The sequence below is a fragment of the Schistocerca nitens genome, unplaced genomic scaffold, assembly GCF_023898315.1.
Source record: "Schistocerca nitens isolate TAMUIC-IGC-003100 unplaced genomic scaffold, iqSchNite1.1 HiC_scaffold_375, whole genome shotgun sequence".
Taxonomy (NCBI): Eukaryota; Metazoa; Arthropoda; class Insecta; order Orthoptera; family Acrididae; genus Schistocerca; species Schistocerca nitens.
Window position 1 is genome coordinate 728485 of NW_026045909.1, and position 18863 is coordinate 747347.

General features: G+C 45.1%; 1 protein-coding gene and 1 pseudogene across 1 annotated transcript in view; both read right to left on the reverse strand.

Annotated features, from left to right (window-relative positions):
• The window catches only part of LOC126229569 (cholecystokinin receptor type A-like), a 148769-nt gene extending 130333 nt beyond the window's left edge, over positions 1–18436 (reverse strand). Inside the window, exons 1-2 of the mRNA XM_049942337.1 lie at positions 18427–18436; positions 17664–17818 (exon numbers count right to left, since the gene is read on the reverse strand). Coding sequence (XP_049798294.1) covers positions 17664–17818; positions 18427–18436 — 165 coding nt within the window. The remainder of the gene's footprint in view (positions 1–17663; positions 17819–18426) is intronic.
• Positions 13924–14041, reverse strand: LOC126229584 (5S ribosomal RNA; annotated as a pseudogene).
• Positions 18437–18863: the final 427 nt, after the last annotated feature.

Consider the following 18863-nt stretch of genomic DNA (forward strand, 5'->3'; position numbering starts at 1 on the left):
AAAGCAGATTCAGCCTGCACCACAAGCGATGGACGTTTACGGGTACGACTTAGTATTGGTGAGAGCTGTCTTGTAGAGTGAGTGCATTCGTCAAAGACGCACTGCCTTCACCCTAGTCCTTATGGTCTGGGAAGCGATAATCTGTCACTCTCGTTCAGCTTCAGTGTTTCAGGAGGGGACGGTAACCAGCGCTCAGTACGTGCAGAATGCCGTAAGACCCCTTCTTTTGCCGCCCTTGCGACAGGAAGGTGATGTGTTGTTCCAGCAGGATAATGTTCACTCACACAATGGCCTTGAAAATGAAATCGCTCTGTAAGACATGTAGTGAGTTCCCCGGCCAACATAATCTGCGCACTTGTTCTGATGTAGCATGTGTGGGATATGATGGGACGAGAAGCGACTCGGAAACCAACAACTCTTACAGAAATACGCGCAGGCGGGGCAAAATTAATCAAATGGTTCAAATGGCTCTGAGCACTATGGGACTTAACATCTGTGGTCATCAGTCCCCTAGAACTTAGAACTACTTAAACCTAACTAACCTAAGGACATCACACACATCCATGCCCGAGGCAGGATTCGAACCTGCGACCTTAGCGGTCGGGCGGTTCCAGACTGAAGCGCCTAGAACCGCACGGCCACAGCGGCCGGCGCATAATTTATCCCAGGACAGTATTCGCCAACTGTACGATCGACTGTATGCCAGAGTCAGCGAGTGCATTGCCACCCGTGGAGGCTAAACAACATACTAATATGTGTGTTTCAACATGGTTTGGTGTCTAGTACCTCAGTACCGCTTGTGCTATTCATCTGTAAATGTAATCATTTCATGTGCTCCCCATGCACTGTTGGAACTATAAATCTTGAGTGAATTGGAACCCTCTAAAAGGGAGTACTAATTTTTTTCCGGCAGCGTACTTTACCCCCCCCCCCCCCCTACGTCCCAGCGACCTTCTTTTCTGTCCGCCGTTCGCTCCAAGAATTCCTCCCCTCCACCCCCCCCCCCCCCTCTCCATCCCACCGACCCGTTTCTCCATCCTCGGTTTGCGCCCAGGGATAAATTTTGACGGCACCTTTTCTGTCTCTCGCCCTGTCCTTGAAGTTCAGTTCTTTTCTCTGATATCTCCTTCCTCATCTTAATCAGAATAAGTGCGGGATCCTAGCTCTTACTAAGAATGCAGCCACTATTACGATTTAGCAGCAGTTATCAATAGATTCTTTAATGCCACAGACCTAGATATCAGGCGTCTGGTCGTAATCTAATACGTATAATTCCGACAGGCAATGTTCTGCAACTGACGACTTACTAGGCTGCTACAGTCTCGTGTGCTATTGGTGTTCTCGGTGACGATCTTCGACACCAGATAGTGTCTGACCCAGATATATCTTCTCATATTGGCAGAGTACCTGATAGCAAATTTCTATTATCTGAAGTCGTCTTTGACACTTTCAAGCAGTCCCCAGTCTTAGCAGCTGGGTGGAAGACTGCTTTAACTTAGTGTTTCCGAAGAACTCGTCCTATCTTTCTCGATAATGCGTCACAAACTGGAATAAACGCAATCGGTTTCCACCAATTGTACTGTGGGTGTGGGACGTAGGGCTATTCGAATTTGCGACACCATGTAATCATTCATCCGGGACACCAGAACACAGTCCTCAGATGTTCGAGTTCAACGTTTTAAGCACCCCGTTTCTCTTCGCGTGATTGTGGCAGCTGTTCACATGTAGCTATAGGTTGGTGTGCATCTTCGTCAGGTACATGTCGTGCCCAACATGCCGTCTGCTCTTCATTCGACCACGACATCTAGGAAGGGGAGTAGTTCATCCACTCCGACTTACATTGTAAAAATGATTTTCTGGGGTCTGAAACTGAGATGTACTCGTATAAGGAAGTGATTCAAGCTGTCTTTTCCATGTGGCCATCTGACGAATGTGTATCTGCATAGCCGGCCGCGGTGGCCGACCGGTTCTAGGCGCTTCAGTCTGGAACCACGCGGCTGCTACGGTCGCGGGTTCGAATCGTTCCTCGGGCATGGATGTGTGTGATGCCCTTAGGTTAGGTTTACGTAGTTCTAAGTCTAGGGGACTGATGACCTCAGAAGTTAAGTCTCATAGTGCTTAGAGCCATTTGAACCATTTTTGTATCTACATAACGGAAAAAACAGGTAGGTTACCACTGGGCTTATTCCAGAGCTTCCGTCTCGAAATGTTCCATATACATGTTGGCAGTAACTGGTAAAAATGGACTGCCCATGACTAATCCTTACTTTTACTCGTAGTAGTCACTGTCAAAAAGAAAGTATGTCGACACCAAGACATGCCTTGCCTCAAAAGGCTGGTCATCTCTGTCTAATTGTGCCCACTGGACTCTGTCATCTGGCTGTTCACTCATGAACTATTTCGCCATGAATTAAAAAAATGGTTCCAATGGCTGTGAGCACTATGGGACTTAACATCTGAGGGCATCAGTCCCCTAGAACGTAGAACTACTTAAACCTAACTAACCTAAGGACATGACACACATCCATGCCCGAGGCAGGATTCGAACCTGCGACCATAGTAGTCGTGCGGTTCCGGACTGAAGCACCTAGAATCGCTCGGCCACTGTGGGCGGCCGCCAGGAATTACTTCAAGTGGAAGAATCACATGCTGTACGCGGTTTCCAATGCAGATGCGTCACACTTTCCCACAATTGTTCCATATGCATTCAGTGTTACTGATTTCAGGTGTCTCTCCATTGCATATCGCTTATGTGATGCGTTCCAGTTATATTACAACTTACCCTTGCCTCACATACGTAGCACTAAATATCTAAGGTTGGACAACTTGTCAAGCGTAGTGGTAATTTTATTGATGGACCACTCCGTAGATTTATGACAAAAATTCAGAGGGCAACATTAGGTAACTGATTATCATATCTTTCATACAAAAAACAATTTAAACTTTGCATGACAGGAAAATTATCATGAGGCATGAATGTTATCTGTTCCGTATTTAATTGGCATTTGGAGTGTAACTCATGACAATGAGAGGAGCTGCATGCCACCGTGCTGTTCAATCCGCCCGACTGCAGTGTCAGAATGATGCGGTCTGTCTGCCCGCAACAGAGTTCGGCACAGGCTGTGGTCACTTTCCGGCTGCCCAAATCCAGCGCCAGTATAGGGCGAGCTACATTTTCTGTGTGATCTTTTCTCGTATTTCCCAAAGTAGCATCGCTCTGCTGCACAACATCTGTATGAAGCACCCTCTGCCACTCAACCTTGGTACAAAGCACCCTCTGCCACGCAGTAATGGTGCGAAGCACTCTCTGGCATGCATTGTTGGTATAGAACACCTTCTGCCACCCAACAACAGTACACAGTAACCTTAGCCATACAGCACTGATACGACGCATCCTCAGCCATGAAATATGATTATGAAGTACACTCTGATACTTAAAATTACTAATAAAGTCCTACAGGCACGCAGCATTGGTACGAAGCATCGTCTGCAAGTGTAATATAACATTGCTATGAAGCACCCTCTACTACATTGTACTGGTATGACGCACCCTCTGCCGCAAAACATCGGTACAAGGCACCCTCTGCCACGTAACGTTGGTACAAAGCACCCTCTACCACACTACATAACGAGGATGACCCTCTGCCACACAGAATTGGTGCGAAGCACCCTCTGCCACGAAACATCAGTACGAAGCACCCTCTGCCACACAGCATCGGTACAAAGCACTCTATGCCACCCAAAACTAGTAAGAAGCACCCCCTGCCACACAACATTGAACAGAGAACCCTCTAAAACTGGTATGGAGCACTGCGTGATCTACCACGATTCCAAGAAGATCTGCCATTCGCTGTTAGATTGGAATGGTATCATTTTCACAGTGGCATAAGACTTGAATCCATCACAGTTCAGCTAAGCTGCACGATGTATTTATGGATTATATACACAAATCTATCTTGTAAATCTATCTGTCTACACTGCATGAAGGAAGGGAAGCGCCCAGAAGCGGAGGAGGAAAGAAAATGAAAGTTCATGGTTTGAGAAGGCATGATGTTATTACAGTGTTTACAATAGCGAGTGAAATTTGAAAGAACTTGCCAGTATGAGCCCTCTCATCAGTATGACACTACATCCTCTTTGGCCTGGATGTGTGCATTGATTCGATTGGAAATGGTGCCACAAAGCCATTGCATCCTGTCCTGAGGCAAGCTAGTGCACGACTGTTGTAAGTGGTTTTGATATCCTGGACGCTGGCAGTAATGGCACCGGGACAGAGTTGTGGTCCAAGCTGGTCCCATTTACTCGTATGTTCTATTTGTTCCGTTGGGGACAGATCAAATGATCTTGCTGGCCACGGGAGTCCTCAGCATCAAGCAGGTAATTCATAGACACACGTGGTATGTGTGGACGAGCATTGTTCTGTTGAAAAATGGCCCCACAGTAGTGTTGCACGAGAGGTAACACATGAGGATGCAGGATGTCCATAATGTACTTGTGCTGTCAGAGTAACCTCAGTCACTACCAGCGGTGGCGGAAGTCATATCCAATGCCTCCGCCAATGATGTTATGAGTAAACCGGCACTGCCTCTCCAAAACATTGGAGGAATGGGACCTCTCCCCATGCCGCCTCCATACTCAACAACGATGGCCTTTGGGGTGGTGCAGAACCGCGATTCATAGTTGTACACAATGCAGCGCCATTTATCAGCAATCAATGTTTCTCAGTCACGGCACCACTCCAAATGCAGCCGTTTATGTTGTGGCTTTAATGGCATCCTAGACATGGGACAATTATGTTGCTGCTAATCTCGATGCAGGACGTCCAGAATGTTCTAGAGAGCCCATTCCTTGTTTTCGGATGAAAGGTGCAGACGTGAAGGGATTATGATACGCTTGGTTAGCGTGGTCAGACGTGGTCGACTGGAACTTTAATGACGAGCATGCATACCTTCACGTTCACCAATGCAGCCCAACATCATGAAACTGTGACATGTGAATGCCCCAGAAATCTGGATATTGCACGATTCGACGAGCCGACCAAATGGGGACCAAATCAGATCTGTCATATGCTGATAACGCTGCCTCATATGAATACACGGCACCTTCATGTCCTTCAGAGTAATCACTCAACATCTGAAGCTCTCCACGCTTCATATACCCTACCTGCGCTGGTAACAGCAGTTAAGTTGAACAACACTGATTCATTCTGGTGGTTGAAAAGTCGCAGAGTACTGAAACTCTAATTATTCACATACATCCCAACTGGGTGTGTATTTATGAATTTACATTGACATGCGTCCATGTCTTCTAGGTGCTGCACTTTCTTATCAGGTAGTATATTGGCGAAAACCACATCAAAATTGCTACAGTAGTTACTGAGACTACTCCAAACGTGCTAACATTGATCTCAGAAAAGATGTCTTAATTCTGAGCAATCGTGGTAATAAAAAGATCGCGGAGTACCATAGGAAAAATGGACGAACATAAAGGAGTATGAGCAAGTCTCTGACTTTCTGCGTGAAATGTGATTTTTTTCTGAATGTCGTAAATTGACGTGGAGAAATGCTCAGATTGTGACCTAGAAGTGATAGTTCGACGTGAGCAGTTTGTGAAATACTGAGCGAGCATTTTATTCATAGACAATCTGAGTGTAAATTTCCCTGTAACAAGTTAGGGTGTATACCACAAGCTGCCTATTGAAAGTAATTGTGATACGTGTCGATGCTGCGATGTTAACTCTGTTGTGGGTTGGCAGGACAGCCAACACCGGTTATGAGAGGAAGCCGAAAGGCACGCGTTTTAGCTCACGCAGGCGGGCGTGAGGTCTGGAACAGGACACGGAAATTAGACTTTAGAAAAAAAGGATGTAGCTGGTGGAATACTTAACTTTAATCCATAAATGGTGAACATCGCTCTTGACGGTACAATAGTAACTAGTAATGGCGTCTTGCTAGGTCGTAGCAAATGACGTAGCTGAAGGCTAAGCTAACTATCGTCTCGGCAACTGAGAGCGTATTTTGTCAGTGAACCATCGCTAGCAAAGTCGGTTGTACAACTGGGGCGAGTGCCGGGAAGTCTCTCTAGACCTGCCGTGTGGCGGCGCTCGGTCTGCAATCACTGATAATGGCGACACGCGGGTCCGACGTATACTAACGGACCGCGGCCGATTTAAAGGCTACCACCTAGCAAGTGTGGTGGCTGGCGGTGACACCACAAACTCCAAATTAGTTGTGACTTTGTAGTAAAATTGTTTCCTAGGAGTGACAATATATCGAATTTTCATTTGATGCATTTCTCTCATTTAGTAGCTACTCAAACATGGTGCTAGAAAACAATTTATGTTCCCTTCGGTATGTTTAGTCTGGCTAATTCCCCGCTACACCTTCTCTAGCTGAGAAAACCTACTCGTTTTCTTCAAGGAAGGCGTAGGCTACAGGAAAAGATCACCGAGAGTGAGTGAACATTTTGTATAAGGAAACAGACAGCACCGCCGTCCAAATTTTCCTTACTTGTCGCGGTTTAGAGAAACAAGGTGCCATACGGTAAAAAAACACAATTACATGCGATAACAGTTTGGTTACAACTGGTGTACCCAAATAATCACATACCGGTAAATTATAAACGTAAAAGAAATGATCGACAGCCCAATTTCGACTCACGCTGTAGTTAACCAAATGATACCTTAGCGTTACCAAAGTACTGAAAAAATGCAGTGTGAATATAATGACTAATATAATGAACTAGTTCAGACACAATGAAATGTGTATGACTTCACTGAAGTATTTTTAACAGACTTTGTTGAACAGATTCTGTAAAAACTATGTAACTATAACCTTATAGCAAGTTGTACTTCCTTAAAATATTAAATCCATAAAAATATTAAATCCCTTGTAATGCAGTTTACTGCAGTACTACAGAAGTATAACAACAATTCCTACACAGTGCTGGTATATTACATATGACAGGTAACACTAAAACAAAAACTCAGTTATGTAACTTTTTTTACGTAGTTCAAGAATATATCGCTATGTTTTTGACAAAAACTGAGAAAGTCTTATGATTCTATTTAAAATTTAGATACTGACATGAAAGGATTGAGCATAAAATCTAGTTACAGTCCTGCATCTGCTGAAAAGTTTTCATTTTCTATCATTTTTGCGAAACTATAATACACTAAGAAGGCTCGCCCCCCAGAAAACGATAATATAGGCACCACCGGGCATAGATGAGCGGCAAGGACCCGTAATGTGCATGAAATACTGTCCCAGCAAATCGTGAAAACTAACAATTTCAATTAAAGTTTATAAGAAAGAAATAGAGGCTTCAGTTCGTGACATGGCAGACTGACATGAGAAAATGGGAACTTAATATAAGTAAATATTTAAGAATAATATCGAAAATAGGCAGCGGCGGGGGATGGCCGCCCTGTGCTATTTTACCCAACGGAATTTCCCATTCGCCCACCATTTGCTCTCGATTTGCTCGAGATACTGTAAAGTTCGTTTCTCATGTAGGTTTACTGCTGTTCAGTTTAGTGGAGAATTGGTGGACAGCTGATAAAACAAATAAGAACAGTAGTATGTCGTTCTGGTAACTGGTAACGGTATTGGAATTTTTCCTGCACGCGAAGTTTTAATCGGTATTCATATGCCACTTACAGAGGTTAGATTTTTGTGCGTAACTTACTACGATAGATATGTGGTGTTGCCAGCAATGTATTAAACACGCTGAAGTATGTAACACTAAAGGTTGTGAAGCTATAGGCATTAGTGATAGTTAAATTTTTTCTCTCTTTTCTGTCGTTTCCTTCACTTGACAGACTGGGTCTTTACATCTTTGATTATGTAGCATAGCTGTGTTTGGTAATAATGTTAAAACGTAAGTGCAGTTTATTTCTTTTTCTGTAATGGATAAAATTGCTTTCTTATTATTGCTTGAATGTTTAAAGGCTTTAAAATCTTTTGTTTTTTTAATCTGCATTTGGAGTGTTAACTGTGATGTGAAGAACTGCTATGTAAATCGTAGGCATGAAAGCACAGGGACCGATATCGAGAGTGACACAGTGAGGGAGAATTAGTGTGTGTGTGTGTGTGTGTGTGTGTGTGTGTGTGTGTGTGATCTGAGATGAAAAAAATTGGCGACACAGTGAATCGTGGCACTGACAACTGACGATTCGGATTACCGTCGCACTGCGTAACGAAAGTTGAAGTGGTCATTATGAAGGGAAAGCTCGCACGGTTGGAGTATTAGTAAATGGACTGTGTCTCAACTAGTACTGACAATGGCTAGACATAATTATTGTTGCCGTTTGAGTGAAACTGTTTTTACATCCAAAAGCACCGCGAGAGCCAAGAAGGCTCCAAAAAACTGTGTTAAATATTTGTCTTGTTAATGAACAGCCGAGTGTTTGAAGCCGCAGATGTCGCGGTAAACATAATTACAATTGCGGATGAGGTGTAGGAACTGTTTTCCTGACTGAATTTGCGCTCGCGGTAGTCATATGCAAACGTGACGACCGGTTTTATTTCGGTCGGGAATGATCACGAACAGTGTATAAAGTACTGAAACGAGAACTAGGTGTGTACAACGCCGTGCACATGTTAAATCTTAACACACTGTGTATAGTGATTATTACAGCAAAAATATTTAGAACTGATAATAGTTCGTTTGTTTGATGTAAAGTAGGGGCTACCACTTCCTCATTGACATATTTTAGGTCATGTATAACAGCTATTATTCTGACGTCTAAACGTTACTGTGTCTGGGATCTCCTTACGTGGGAGGACCTGGGTTCACAGGCACTGTAAACTTGTCAGAGCTATCTGCGCGCCTGTAAGTCGTAAGGATGCGGATATGTTAAGAGTTTCTTCGCGTATGTACTGTTGCACCAATTTCTGATGCAGTCATTTGATAAAACTTTCGTATTAACTTCGTAACGATGTTTGTCATTACTGCAAGTGTAGTATTACCATTCACTATGAAGTGAATTAAAATCATTCTCTACGGATACTTTACGATCAACGCATACGTATGCACTCAGCCTTACTCTGCCCTTGAGTCTGCGACCTGCATATCTCAACCTGGTGGCTGATAAAAAGTCGAAGTATTAGACTACAGTAAGCTGACCAGCGTCGCTTACTCTTGTCCACAGTAGTTTGCAGTCAGATTCGTTTTTGGTCTCTCTAGACCAAATTTATCTGCTTGTCACTATGAACACTCTTCTTTCTCTTGGGAAGGATCCTACGATTCACATGTTAAAGATATCCCTACTTGCTACTTCGTATTTTGACCTACTCTCACTTCTTGATATTACGTGAGAATGATTGCTTTCTTGGAGAGCAGTGAGTTTAAGATTTTTCTGCGAGCAGCTGAACAGATTGCTACTAAAATTTTAATATTATCGCTCTCAACACTTGATTTCCAATCAATTTTAGTAATTAGTTTATGAGAAGTCGCGTTTTGTTCTAGAAATATGATAGACTAAACGGCCTAAGAATATTCTATCAGTATCATCCGAATGGCCAATTTCTGCTTGACGTATCCATAGCAACTCGAAAAGCCTCAGCCAAGAATGCAGACTTCTCCTTCGGCTCTGGAGGTCAGTGATAAGTATTTTTTTGAATTTTTCCCCACCATTATCACTAAAATTAACGACATAAAAGAGAAAAAATGGCTCTGAGCACTATGGGACTTAACATCTGAGGTCATCAGTCCTCTAGACTTAGAATTACTTAAACCGAACTAACTAAGGACATCACACACATCCATGCTCGAGGCAGGATTCGAACCTGCGACTGTAGCAGCAGCGCGGTTCCAGACCGAAGCGCCTAGAACCGTTCGAAAGGAAAATAAATTTCTCTCTCTCTCTGAAACACACACACACACACACACACACACACACACACACACACACAGGAGGTATATTGTGTTAAAAGTGTTAGTCTCATTCAGAGTAATAAAAAAAACGTAATTAATCATATGTTTAAGTGAAGTATTCGCTACTGGCGGCCCAGTCATAAGGTATGGATATTAAAGTAACTGTCTTATTTCGGCGAACTCACTTTTGCACTTGAGAAAAATTGCATAAAGTGACATTATTAAAATAAAATTATACTCGTATATCTTTGTGTTTGACTGATCTGTCTTTAAGACTAATGAAAGTAGCGGGCAATGGAAATAAAGGTGAGTTGCTCTTATTAGAGACAGACCAGGCAACCTCCAAAGCAGCTGTCCTGTAGACTGGTCTCTGGCCGTTTTCAGTCTGAATAACTCTCTCTTCGTTGGGACTCCCTTACAGACTTTATGAACCTGTCGATAGTATAAAGAAATATTTCTTAGAAAGACATATTCGACATAAAGAAAAGTCAAAACATACTCCGTTGAAACTGAAAGAAGGGCATCAACATGCATATTGCAAGAAGAGTTCCACCTTTAAACGGTGCTGAGAGAGTGGATAGTTGGAGAAAGTACACTGATGGCCTCTACTAGTCGGAGGAAGCTTCTGATAACGTGACAGAAGAAATGAGAATCGATCTGGAAGACGTAGCGGATCCAGTGTTAGAGGTAGAGTCTGACATGAAACTGGAGATGTGCACCTAAGTAAGGCAGTGGAATAGGTATGGTAAAATTTCTACAGTATTTGTGAAATCAGTGAACAAAGAAATATTCAAGATGGTCTGTAAAATGTACGGGGGCTTTTGGAAAGTAAAGTCCCATCGGTCGCGAAATGGAAACCACGGTGGAAATAAAAAAAAAATTTATTTGCAACAGTTAGCTACACTTTCCAGCTATTTGATTACATAGCCACCGCTCCGACTGAAACATCTGAAACAGCCTTGTACCAACTTCCCAATACCCTGATCATAGAAGACAGCCGCCCATGCTTTCTACCAACTCTCTACCCTGAACTACAGCTTTCTGTCTCTGCCAAAATGTTGCCTTCGTAACCAGCGGCTGGTGTGTGCAAAGACGAAAATCCGAAGGAGCCAAGACGGGACTGCATGGTGGGTGATCAAACACTTCCCATCGAAAACGCTGCAGGAGCGTCCTCATTGGCCTTGCAGTGTGCAGCCAATAATTGTCATGAAGACAGTTACGTTGTGTGGGATGCATGAAATCAGGCGAAATCGCTCACATGCTACAGGGACCACCAGGAAAGCCGCCTCAGAACATGAGGGGGTCTGGTGGCTGGGGACCATTGGAACGTCCTTCATCATGGAGGTCTTCTTTTTGTACTTCTTCTCCCAGGATGATTTTGACGTTTGCGGGGGCTTATCTAGCATAGTTTCAGGGACAGAGAAGGAATGCAAAGCCCTATGCCATTGGCTGATATCCAGTTGCAGATCAGCAGAATCCTGGGAGGGAAGTGTCCATTGGGACTCTTCCTGGTGAGAGATGCCAGAGTAGGGTGTTGCTTCTCAAGCTGGGGATTGGGGATCGATGTCCCAGGTGGGGGGGGGGGAGTCAATGCTCCCAAAGTGGGTGTGGGGGAAACAGCAAGAGGAGGGTGCCAACCACCAGGCGTGCAGTGCTAGTCGAGCAACCCTAAGGGCCTAATATGTAAGGCATGAAGGATGGGGATACTGTCGCTAGAGAGGCTGACCTTGCTGTACGTGTAGCAAACGACATCGTCATACATACGGGATAGAAACAATCACATTTATTCTTGACGTTCTGATACGTGAGTCGATCAACAGATTCGTGTTCGTGGATTGTGCAGTTCATTGAATATGGAGAATTTTGTTCCCCTCAGTTGACATAGGTGTGGGGAAGAGCACAAAGAGTGCTAGTGTGCAACTGATGTACGCAATACCTACAACCAGGGCTGGCATTGCAGTGCCAACACATGTGCCCGACTCTCATTTACTTGCATCAGATAAGGAACACAGGGTTTCACATCCGACTGGTGCATCATGACCTTGAATTTTCAGGGAACTAGTCACCTTCAAAGGGCAAGATGAAGATTGCAGTATCAACCCTATTGTCCTTTTGTGCCCACTGGACACGATCTAAGAAATGTACACTCCATTGCTTCATATTGGCCCATGAGGAGGAGGTCACGATGATACACTGTGGGGGGATGACAATTACAGGAATGCCAACCAGCTTGTCACAGGCGAGCAGCGCCCACAACTGAGCAGAGGATGCCGTTTTAATCAGAAGTGAACCACTTTTCATATTAGGAATCCCTGTTACTTCCCCAAACCTGTCCTTAAAATGTTCAACAAATAATAATGGCTTTGTGGCCAAAAGGAGTACCTGTCGGTCCTAGAGCAAATTGAGTACTGTGGGGAGTACGACTCTTTGTCTCTTAGCCCTACATTACTGCCACAGCATAGCCAGAGAAAGAAAGTTCTGGGGGACATATCTCTCTGCCTTGTAGTAATCCTGAGAGTTAAAATGTTTCTTTTATCTCGCCCAAATAACGACTCTGCAAGAAATATAGATATTATTGAGAAAGAGGCTGCTGGGCCATGCAACGCAGAATAGACGGTGCTCCTGGCGATTCCAGCTCGCTTTGGAATTCCGTTTTTCTGCAACTGCCTTCGTGTTGTTTTGGCGCTGGCATGGGGTAGCTGATGTGACATACAGTTCTGCAGTGACTTGTAGCTGTCGCCCTCTTATTTTACTTCACAATCCTCTTAAATGAGGATGCCACTTGCTCTTTGTGGAGTCGACTAGAAGTATTGATATTTTTAAAAATATTTCGATTTATCGATATACCGACGGAAAGAATGTCGACGTACCAGATTATAATAATATCGGCTACACATTGTAAATATAATGGCGATTATACAGATTTACATTTAAATATTGTTTTATTATCAGATATTCTGTACATCAACAAGCTAGCAGCCTGATTATCGCCCATAGAGCAAGAATTGAAAGGAAAACGATGCTCGTTCGCGCTTGACGATAATCAATTTGCTAACAATGGTACCTGCATATGAGTTGCACAATAAAACGTGTCCGATGGGTGCGTTGTTCGGTATCGTCACATATCGGATTTGTCCGGAATACTTCACGTCGACTTCCACTTTTCTTGATTTTTGCAAGTACCAACGAACTAGCAGTCATAGTGTCAAATTTGTGTGATGAGGTTAAGCGTTGCATTTTCTGTTGGTAGAGCCGAGCGCCGACCGCGTCAGCATTTCCCCTCACACGTCGCCGCCCACCGCAAAGACTTGTCATTTAGAGTTTTGTTCGTCACTTTCAGCAACTGTTTTTCGATAATGCCGATGTGAAGAAATAGCACACTGTTGTTATATATCTCCACACTGGAAATCTTGTTATTCCAATCACACCGCCACCCCTCAGTGTAATCGCACTTTTTGTGCCACCTATACTTGTTTCACAAAGTCAAAGAGAAAGGCTGGATGTGATGAAATCTCAAAAAGTAGTAAGACTCCTTCACACAGTGAAGGAAAAATTATATTCTATTTAAAAAGAATAACTGCAAATATTTTCCGAAAGTGACGGAAAAAATATAATACAAAATAAAAATATCGGCTATCAATAATGTCGCAAAAGAAGCTCAGTAGCACAGTCACTGTGGTGTAGTGGTTGTGATACTAGACTGTTGCATGGAGGGTCATCTGTAAAATTTTAATTTCTACATTCAGTTCGAGAACATTCTAGAAGTATCCACAAATATCAAGAATCATTGTGCTGGAATCTATATACAGTGTGTGATTCAAAAGTTTCAAGACTTGGCTCAGAAAGCACTCAGTCTTCAGGCCACAAGTGACCCATCGGGACCATCCAACAGCCGTGTCATCCTCAGCTGAGGATGCGGATAGGAAGGGCGTGTGGTCAGTACACCGCTCACCCGGTCGTTACGATCGTTTTCTTTGGCCGTAGCCGCTACTATTCGGTCGAGTAGCTCCTCAATTGGCATCACGAGGCTGAATGCACCACGAAAAATGGCAACAGCACATGGCGGCCCAGATGGTCACCCATCCAAGTGCCGGCCACGCCCGACACCGCTTAACTTCGGTGATCTGATGGGAACTGGGGTATCCACTGCGGCAAGGCTGTTGCCCATTTAACTCAGAACTAGAAATTTATTGGACATTTAAGTACAGAGGATAAAATTCTTCAAAATATATTCCTTCACCATCAACACAGTGCTGCTACCGCGTATTCCACTGTTCGTAGCCCTTCTGGAAGGCCTCGGGCGTCATGCTGTCAGCGGCTCTCGTCGAAGCCTGCTGGATGGAGTCGAATCGCTTCCCTTTCAGTCCTGTCTTGATTCGGGGGAAGAGGAAAAAGTCACTTGGAGCCAAGTCGGGGATGTAGGACGGCTGCGGCAGTGTTGTCACGTTTAACATGACCAAAACTACGGCGGCGGCGCGACGTGTGAGCGGGCACGTTGTCGTAGTGGAAAATCCAATCGCCCTTTATCGCCGAGCGGACGCGATCTACGATCCTACTCACACTAAGATGACGGTCATTGTTTAGAAGTTCCCGCACTCTCTCCACATGTTGATCCGTTTGGCTTGATGATGGCATCCCAAAGTGGCCGTCGTCTTCAACATTCCCGCGGCCATCTTTGAACATTTGTGCCACATGAAAACCATTCCACAGGACATGGCTTCTTCCTTAAAGGGCTCTTGAATCATACCGAGAGTCTCTGTGGCGGTTTTGTTTAGTCGCACGTAAAACTTAATCGCATAATGCTGCTCCAAGTGCTGCTCCATTTCCGCCTCTCCCACTTATCGACCGAGGTCACTCAAGCTGCAAGCGATGCGCACACTCCAGGGTTCTGGAGGCAACTACCGCAGCGTCAGTTCGTTCCCTGAGACCCCCTACTACTTCGCCCACCAGGCGGAACCGGTCTGCGCGCGCTCCCCTACTCAGAAATGAATCAGTCTTGAAACTTCTGAAACACTCCTTGTATACCGTATTTGTTCTGGCTGGAGGCAGTTCGGCCCGTGCTCCTGTATGTGCAGGTGCTGAATATACCCTCATTAAGTGATAGTGTTCATTGTTCATCTAATTACACCTTCTTCTACGTGACATTATCGCCATTTCAGTATCGATATATCACTGAAAAACGCCAGACTCCATCGATATATTTTGTAAAGAATATCGATCTATCGATTTTTTATCTACGGCTCTAGAGTGCGGTACAGAGCAGGTTCAGTCGAACGCAAAACTTAATCGCATAACGCTGCTCCAAGTGCTGATTCATTTCCGCCTCTCCCACTTTTCGACCAAGGTCAATGACACGCACTCACGATGCAAGCGATGCGCAGTCTCCAGGGTTCTGGAGGCACCTGCACAGCGTCAGTTCGTTCCCTGAGACCCCCTACTACTTCGCCCACCAGGCAGAACCAGTACGCACGTGCTTCTCTACTCAGAAATGAATCAGTTTTGAAACTTCTGAATCGCACCTTGTATACCGTATTTGTTCTGGCCAGAGGCAGTTCGGTCTGTGCTCCTGTATGTGCAGGTGCTGAATAAACCCTCATTAAGTGACAGTGTTCATCGTTCATCTAATTACACCTTCTTCTACGTGACATTATCGCCATTTCAGTATCGATATATCACTGAAGAAAGCCAGACGCCATCGATATTTTTGGAAAGAATATCGATCTATCGATCTTTTATCTACAGCTCTGGAGTGGGGTACAGAACAGGTTCAGTCGCACGCAAAACTTAATCGCATAACGCTGCTCCAAGTGCTGATTCATTTCCGCCTCTCCCACTTTTCGACCAAGGTCAATGACACGCACTCACGATGCAAGCGATGCGCAGTCTCCAGGGTTCTGGAGGCACCTGCACAGCGTCAGTTCGTTCCCTGAGACCCCCTACTACTTCGCCCACCAGGCGGAACCAGTACGCGCGTGCTTCTCTACTCAGAAATGAATCAGTTTTGAAACTTCTGAATCGCACCTTGTATACCGTATTTGTTCTGGCCAGAGGCAGTTCGGTCTGTGCTCCTGTATGTGCAGGTGCTGAATAAACCCTCGTTAAGTGATAGTGTTCATTGTTCATCTAATTACACCTTCTTCTACGTGACATTATCGCCATTTCAGTATCGATATATCACTGAAAAAAGCCAGACGCCATCGATATATTTTGGAAAGAATATCGATCTGTCGATTTTTTATCTACGGCTCTAGAGTGCGGTGCAGAGCAGGTTCAGTCGAACGCAAAACTTAATCGCATAACGCTGCTCCAAGTGCTGATTCATTTCCGCCTCTCCCACTTTTCGACCAAGGTCAATGACACGCACTCACGATGCAAGCGATGCGCAGTCTCCAGGGTTCTGGAGGCACCTGCACAGCGTCAGTTCGTTCCCTGAGACCCCCTACTACTTCGCCCACCATGCGGAACCAGTACGCACGTGCTTCTCTACTCAGAAATGAATCAGTTTTGTAACTTCTGAATCGCACCTTGTATACCATATTTGTTCTGGCCAGAGGCAGTTCGGTCTGTGCTCCTGTATGTGCAGGTGCTGAATAAACCCTCGTTAAGTGATAGTGTTCATTGTTCATCTAATTACGCCTTCTTCTACGTGACATTATCGCCATTTCAGTATCGATATATCACTGAAAAAAGCCAGACGCCATCGATATATTTTGGAAAGAATATCGATCTGTCGATTTTTTATCTACGGCTCTAGAGTGCGGTGCAGAGCAGGTTCAGTCGAACGCAAAACTTAATCGCATAACGCTGCTCCAAGTGCTGATTCATTTCCGCCTCTCCCACTTTTCGACCAAGGTCAATGACACGCACTCATGATGCAAGCGATGCGCAGTCTCCAGGGTTCTGGAGGCACCTGCACAGCGTCAGTTCGTTCCCTGAGACCCCCTACTACTTCGCCCACTATGCGGAACCAGTACGCGCGTGCTTCTCTACTCAGAAATGAATCAGTTTTGAAACTTCTGAATCGCACCTTGTATACCGTATTTGTTCTGGCCAGAGGCAGTTCGGTCTGTGCTCCTGTATGTGCAGGTGCTGAATAAACCCTCATTAAGTGACAGTGTTCATCGTTCATCTAATTACACCTTCTTCTACGTGACATTATCGCCATTTCAGTATCGATATATCACTGAAGAAAGCCAGACGCCATCGATATTTTTGGAAAGAATATCGATCTATCGATCTTTTATCTACAGCTCTGGAGTGGGGTACAGAACAGGTTCAGTCGCACGCAAAACTTAATCGCATAACGCTGCTCCAAGTGCTGATTCATTTCCGCCTCTCCCACTTTTCGACCAAGGTCAATGACACGCACTCACGATGCAAGCGATGCGCAGTCTCCAGGGTTCTGGAGGCACCTGCACAGCGTCAGTTCGTTCCCTGAGACCCCCTACTACTTCGCCCACCAGGCGGAACCGGTCCGCGCGCGCTCCCCTACTCAGAAATGAATCAATCTTGAAACTTCTCAAACACATTTGTATACCGTATTTGTTCTGGCTGGAGGCAGTTCGGTCTGTGCTCCTGTATGTGCAGGTGCTGAATAAACCCTCGTTAAGTGATAGTGTTCATCGTTCATTTAATTACACCTTCTTCTACGTGACATTATTGCCATTTCAGTATCGATATATCACTGAAAATAAAAGCCAGCTTACATCGATGTGTTTTGGAAAGAATATCGATCTACCGATATTTTATCTGTGGCTCTAGAGTGGCGTACAGAGACAGGTCCTGACCTTGAGGCAGCGCGCGCGCTCGTGCATGACGAGGGAGACGGCGACGGGCGGCGGCCTGGCCCTCTGCCTGTGGTGCTGGTCGGCGACGCGGCGCAGCGTCCGCAGGCACGAGGCTCGGCTGCCCGGGGAAGACGGCGGCGCCACTTCGCTGCTGGCTGCAACACCAGACGGAACGATTTGAAGTGGAACGATCATATAAAATTAATTGTTGGTAAGGCGGGTACCAGGTTGAGATTCATTGGGAGAGTCCTTAGAAAATGTAGTCCATCAACAAAGGAGGTGGCTTACAAAACACCCGTTCGATGTATACTTGAGTATTGCTCATCAGTGTGGGATCCGTACCAGGTCGGGTTGACGGAGGAGATAGAGAAGTGCCAAAGAAGAGCGGGGCGTTTCGTCACAGGGTTATTTGGTAAGCGTGATGGCTTTACGGAGATGTTTAGCAAACTCAAGTGGCAGACTCTGCAAGAGAGGCGCTCTGCATCGCGGTGTAGCTTGCTGTCCAGGTTTCGAGAGGGTGCGTTTCTGGATGAGGTGTCGAATATATTGCTTCTCCCTCCTTATACCTCCCGAGGAGATCACGAATGTAAAATTATAGAGATTCGAGCGCGCACGGAGGCTTTCCAGCAGTCGTTCTTCCCGCGTACCATACGTGACTCGAACAGGCAAGGGAGGTAATGACAGTTGCACGTAAAGTGCCCTCCGCCACACACTGTTGGGTGGCTTGCGGAGTATAAATGTAGATGTAGATGTAAGTACATACCGTCAATCATGGTTACTTGGACCCTGGCAGATTACTTGAATCAGTTACGTTAAAGTGATTGAAGCCGTTTCTGGAAGCAGCTTACTGAAATACTCGACTAGTTCTCAGTTCATCCACGAGGTAGCAGCACTCGGCAGGCAATTGCACACTCCATGTGTTTCCACGACTTGCTGTTAGAGTTTAGTGGAGGCTATGTTCATGGTATAACATACACTATGTGATCAAAAGTACCTAGACATCCCCAAAACATACGTGTTTCATATCAGGTGCATTGTGCTGCCATCCACTCCATATCAGCGACCTTAGTAGTCATTAGACATCGTGAGAGAGCAGAATGGGCGCTCCACGGAAATCAAGGACTTCGAACGTGATCAGGTGATTCGGTCTCACTTGTGTCATACGTCCGAACGTGAGATTTCCACACTTCTAAACATCGC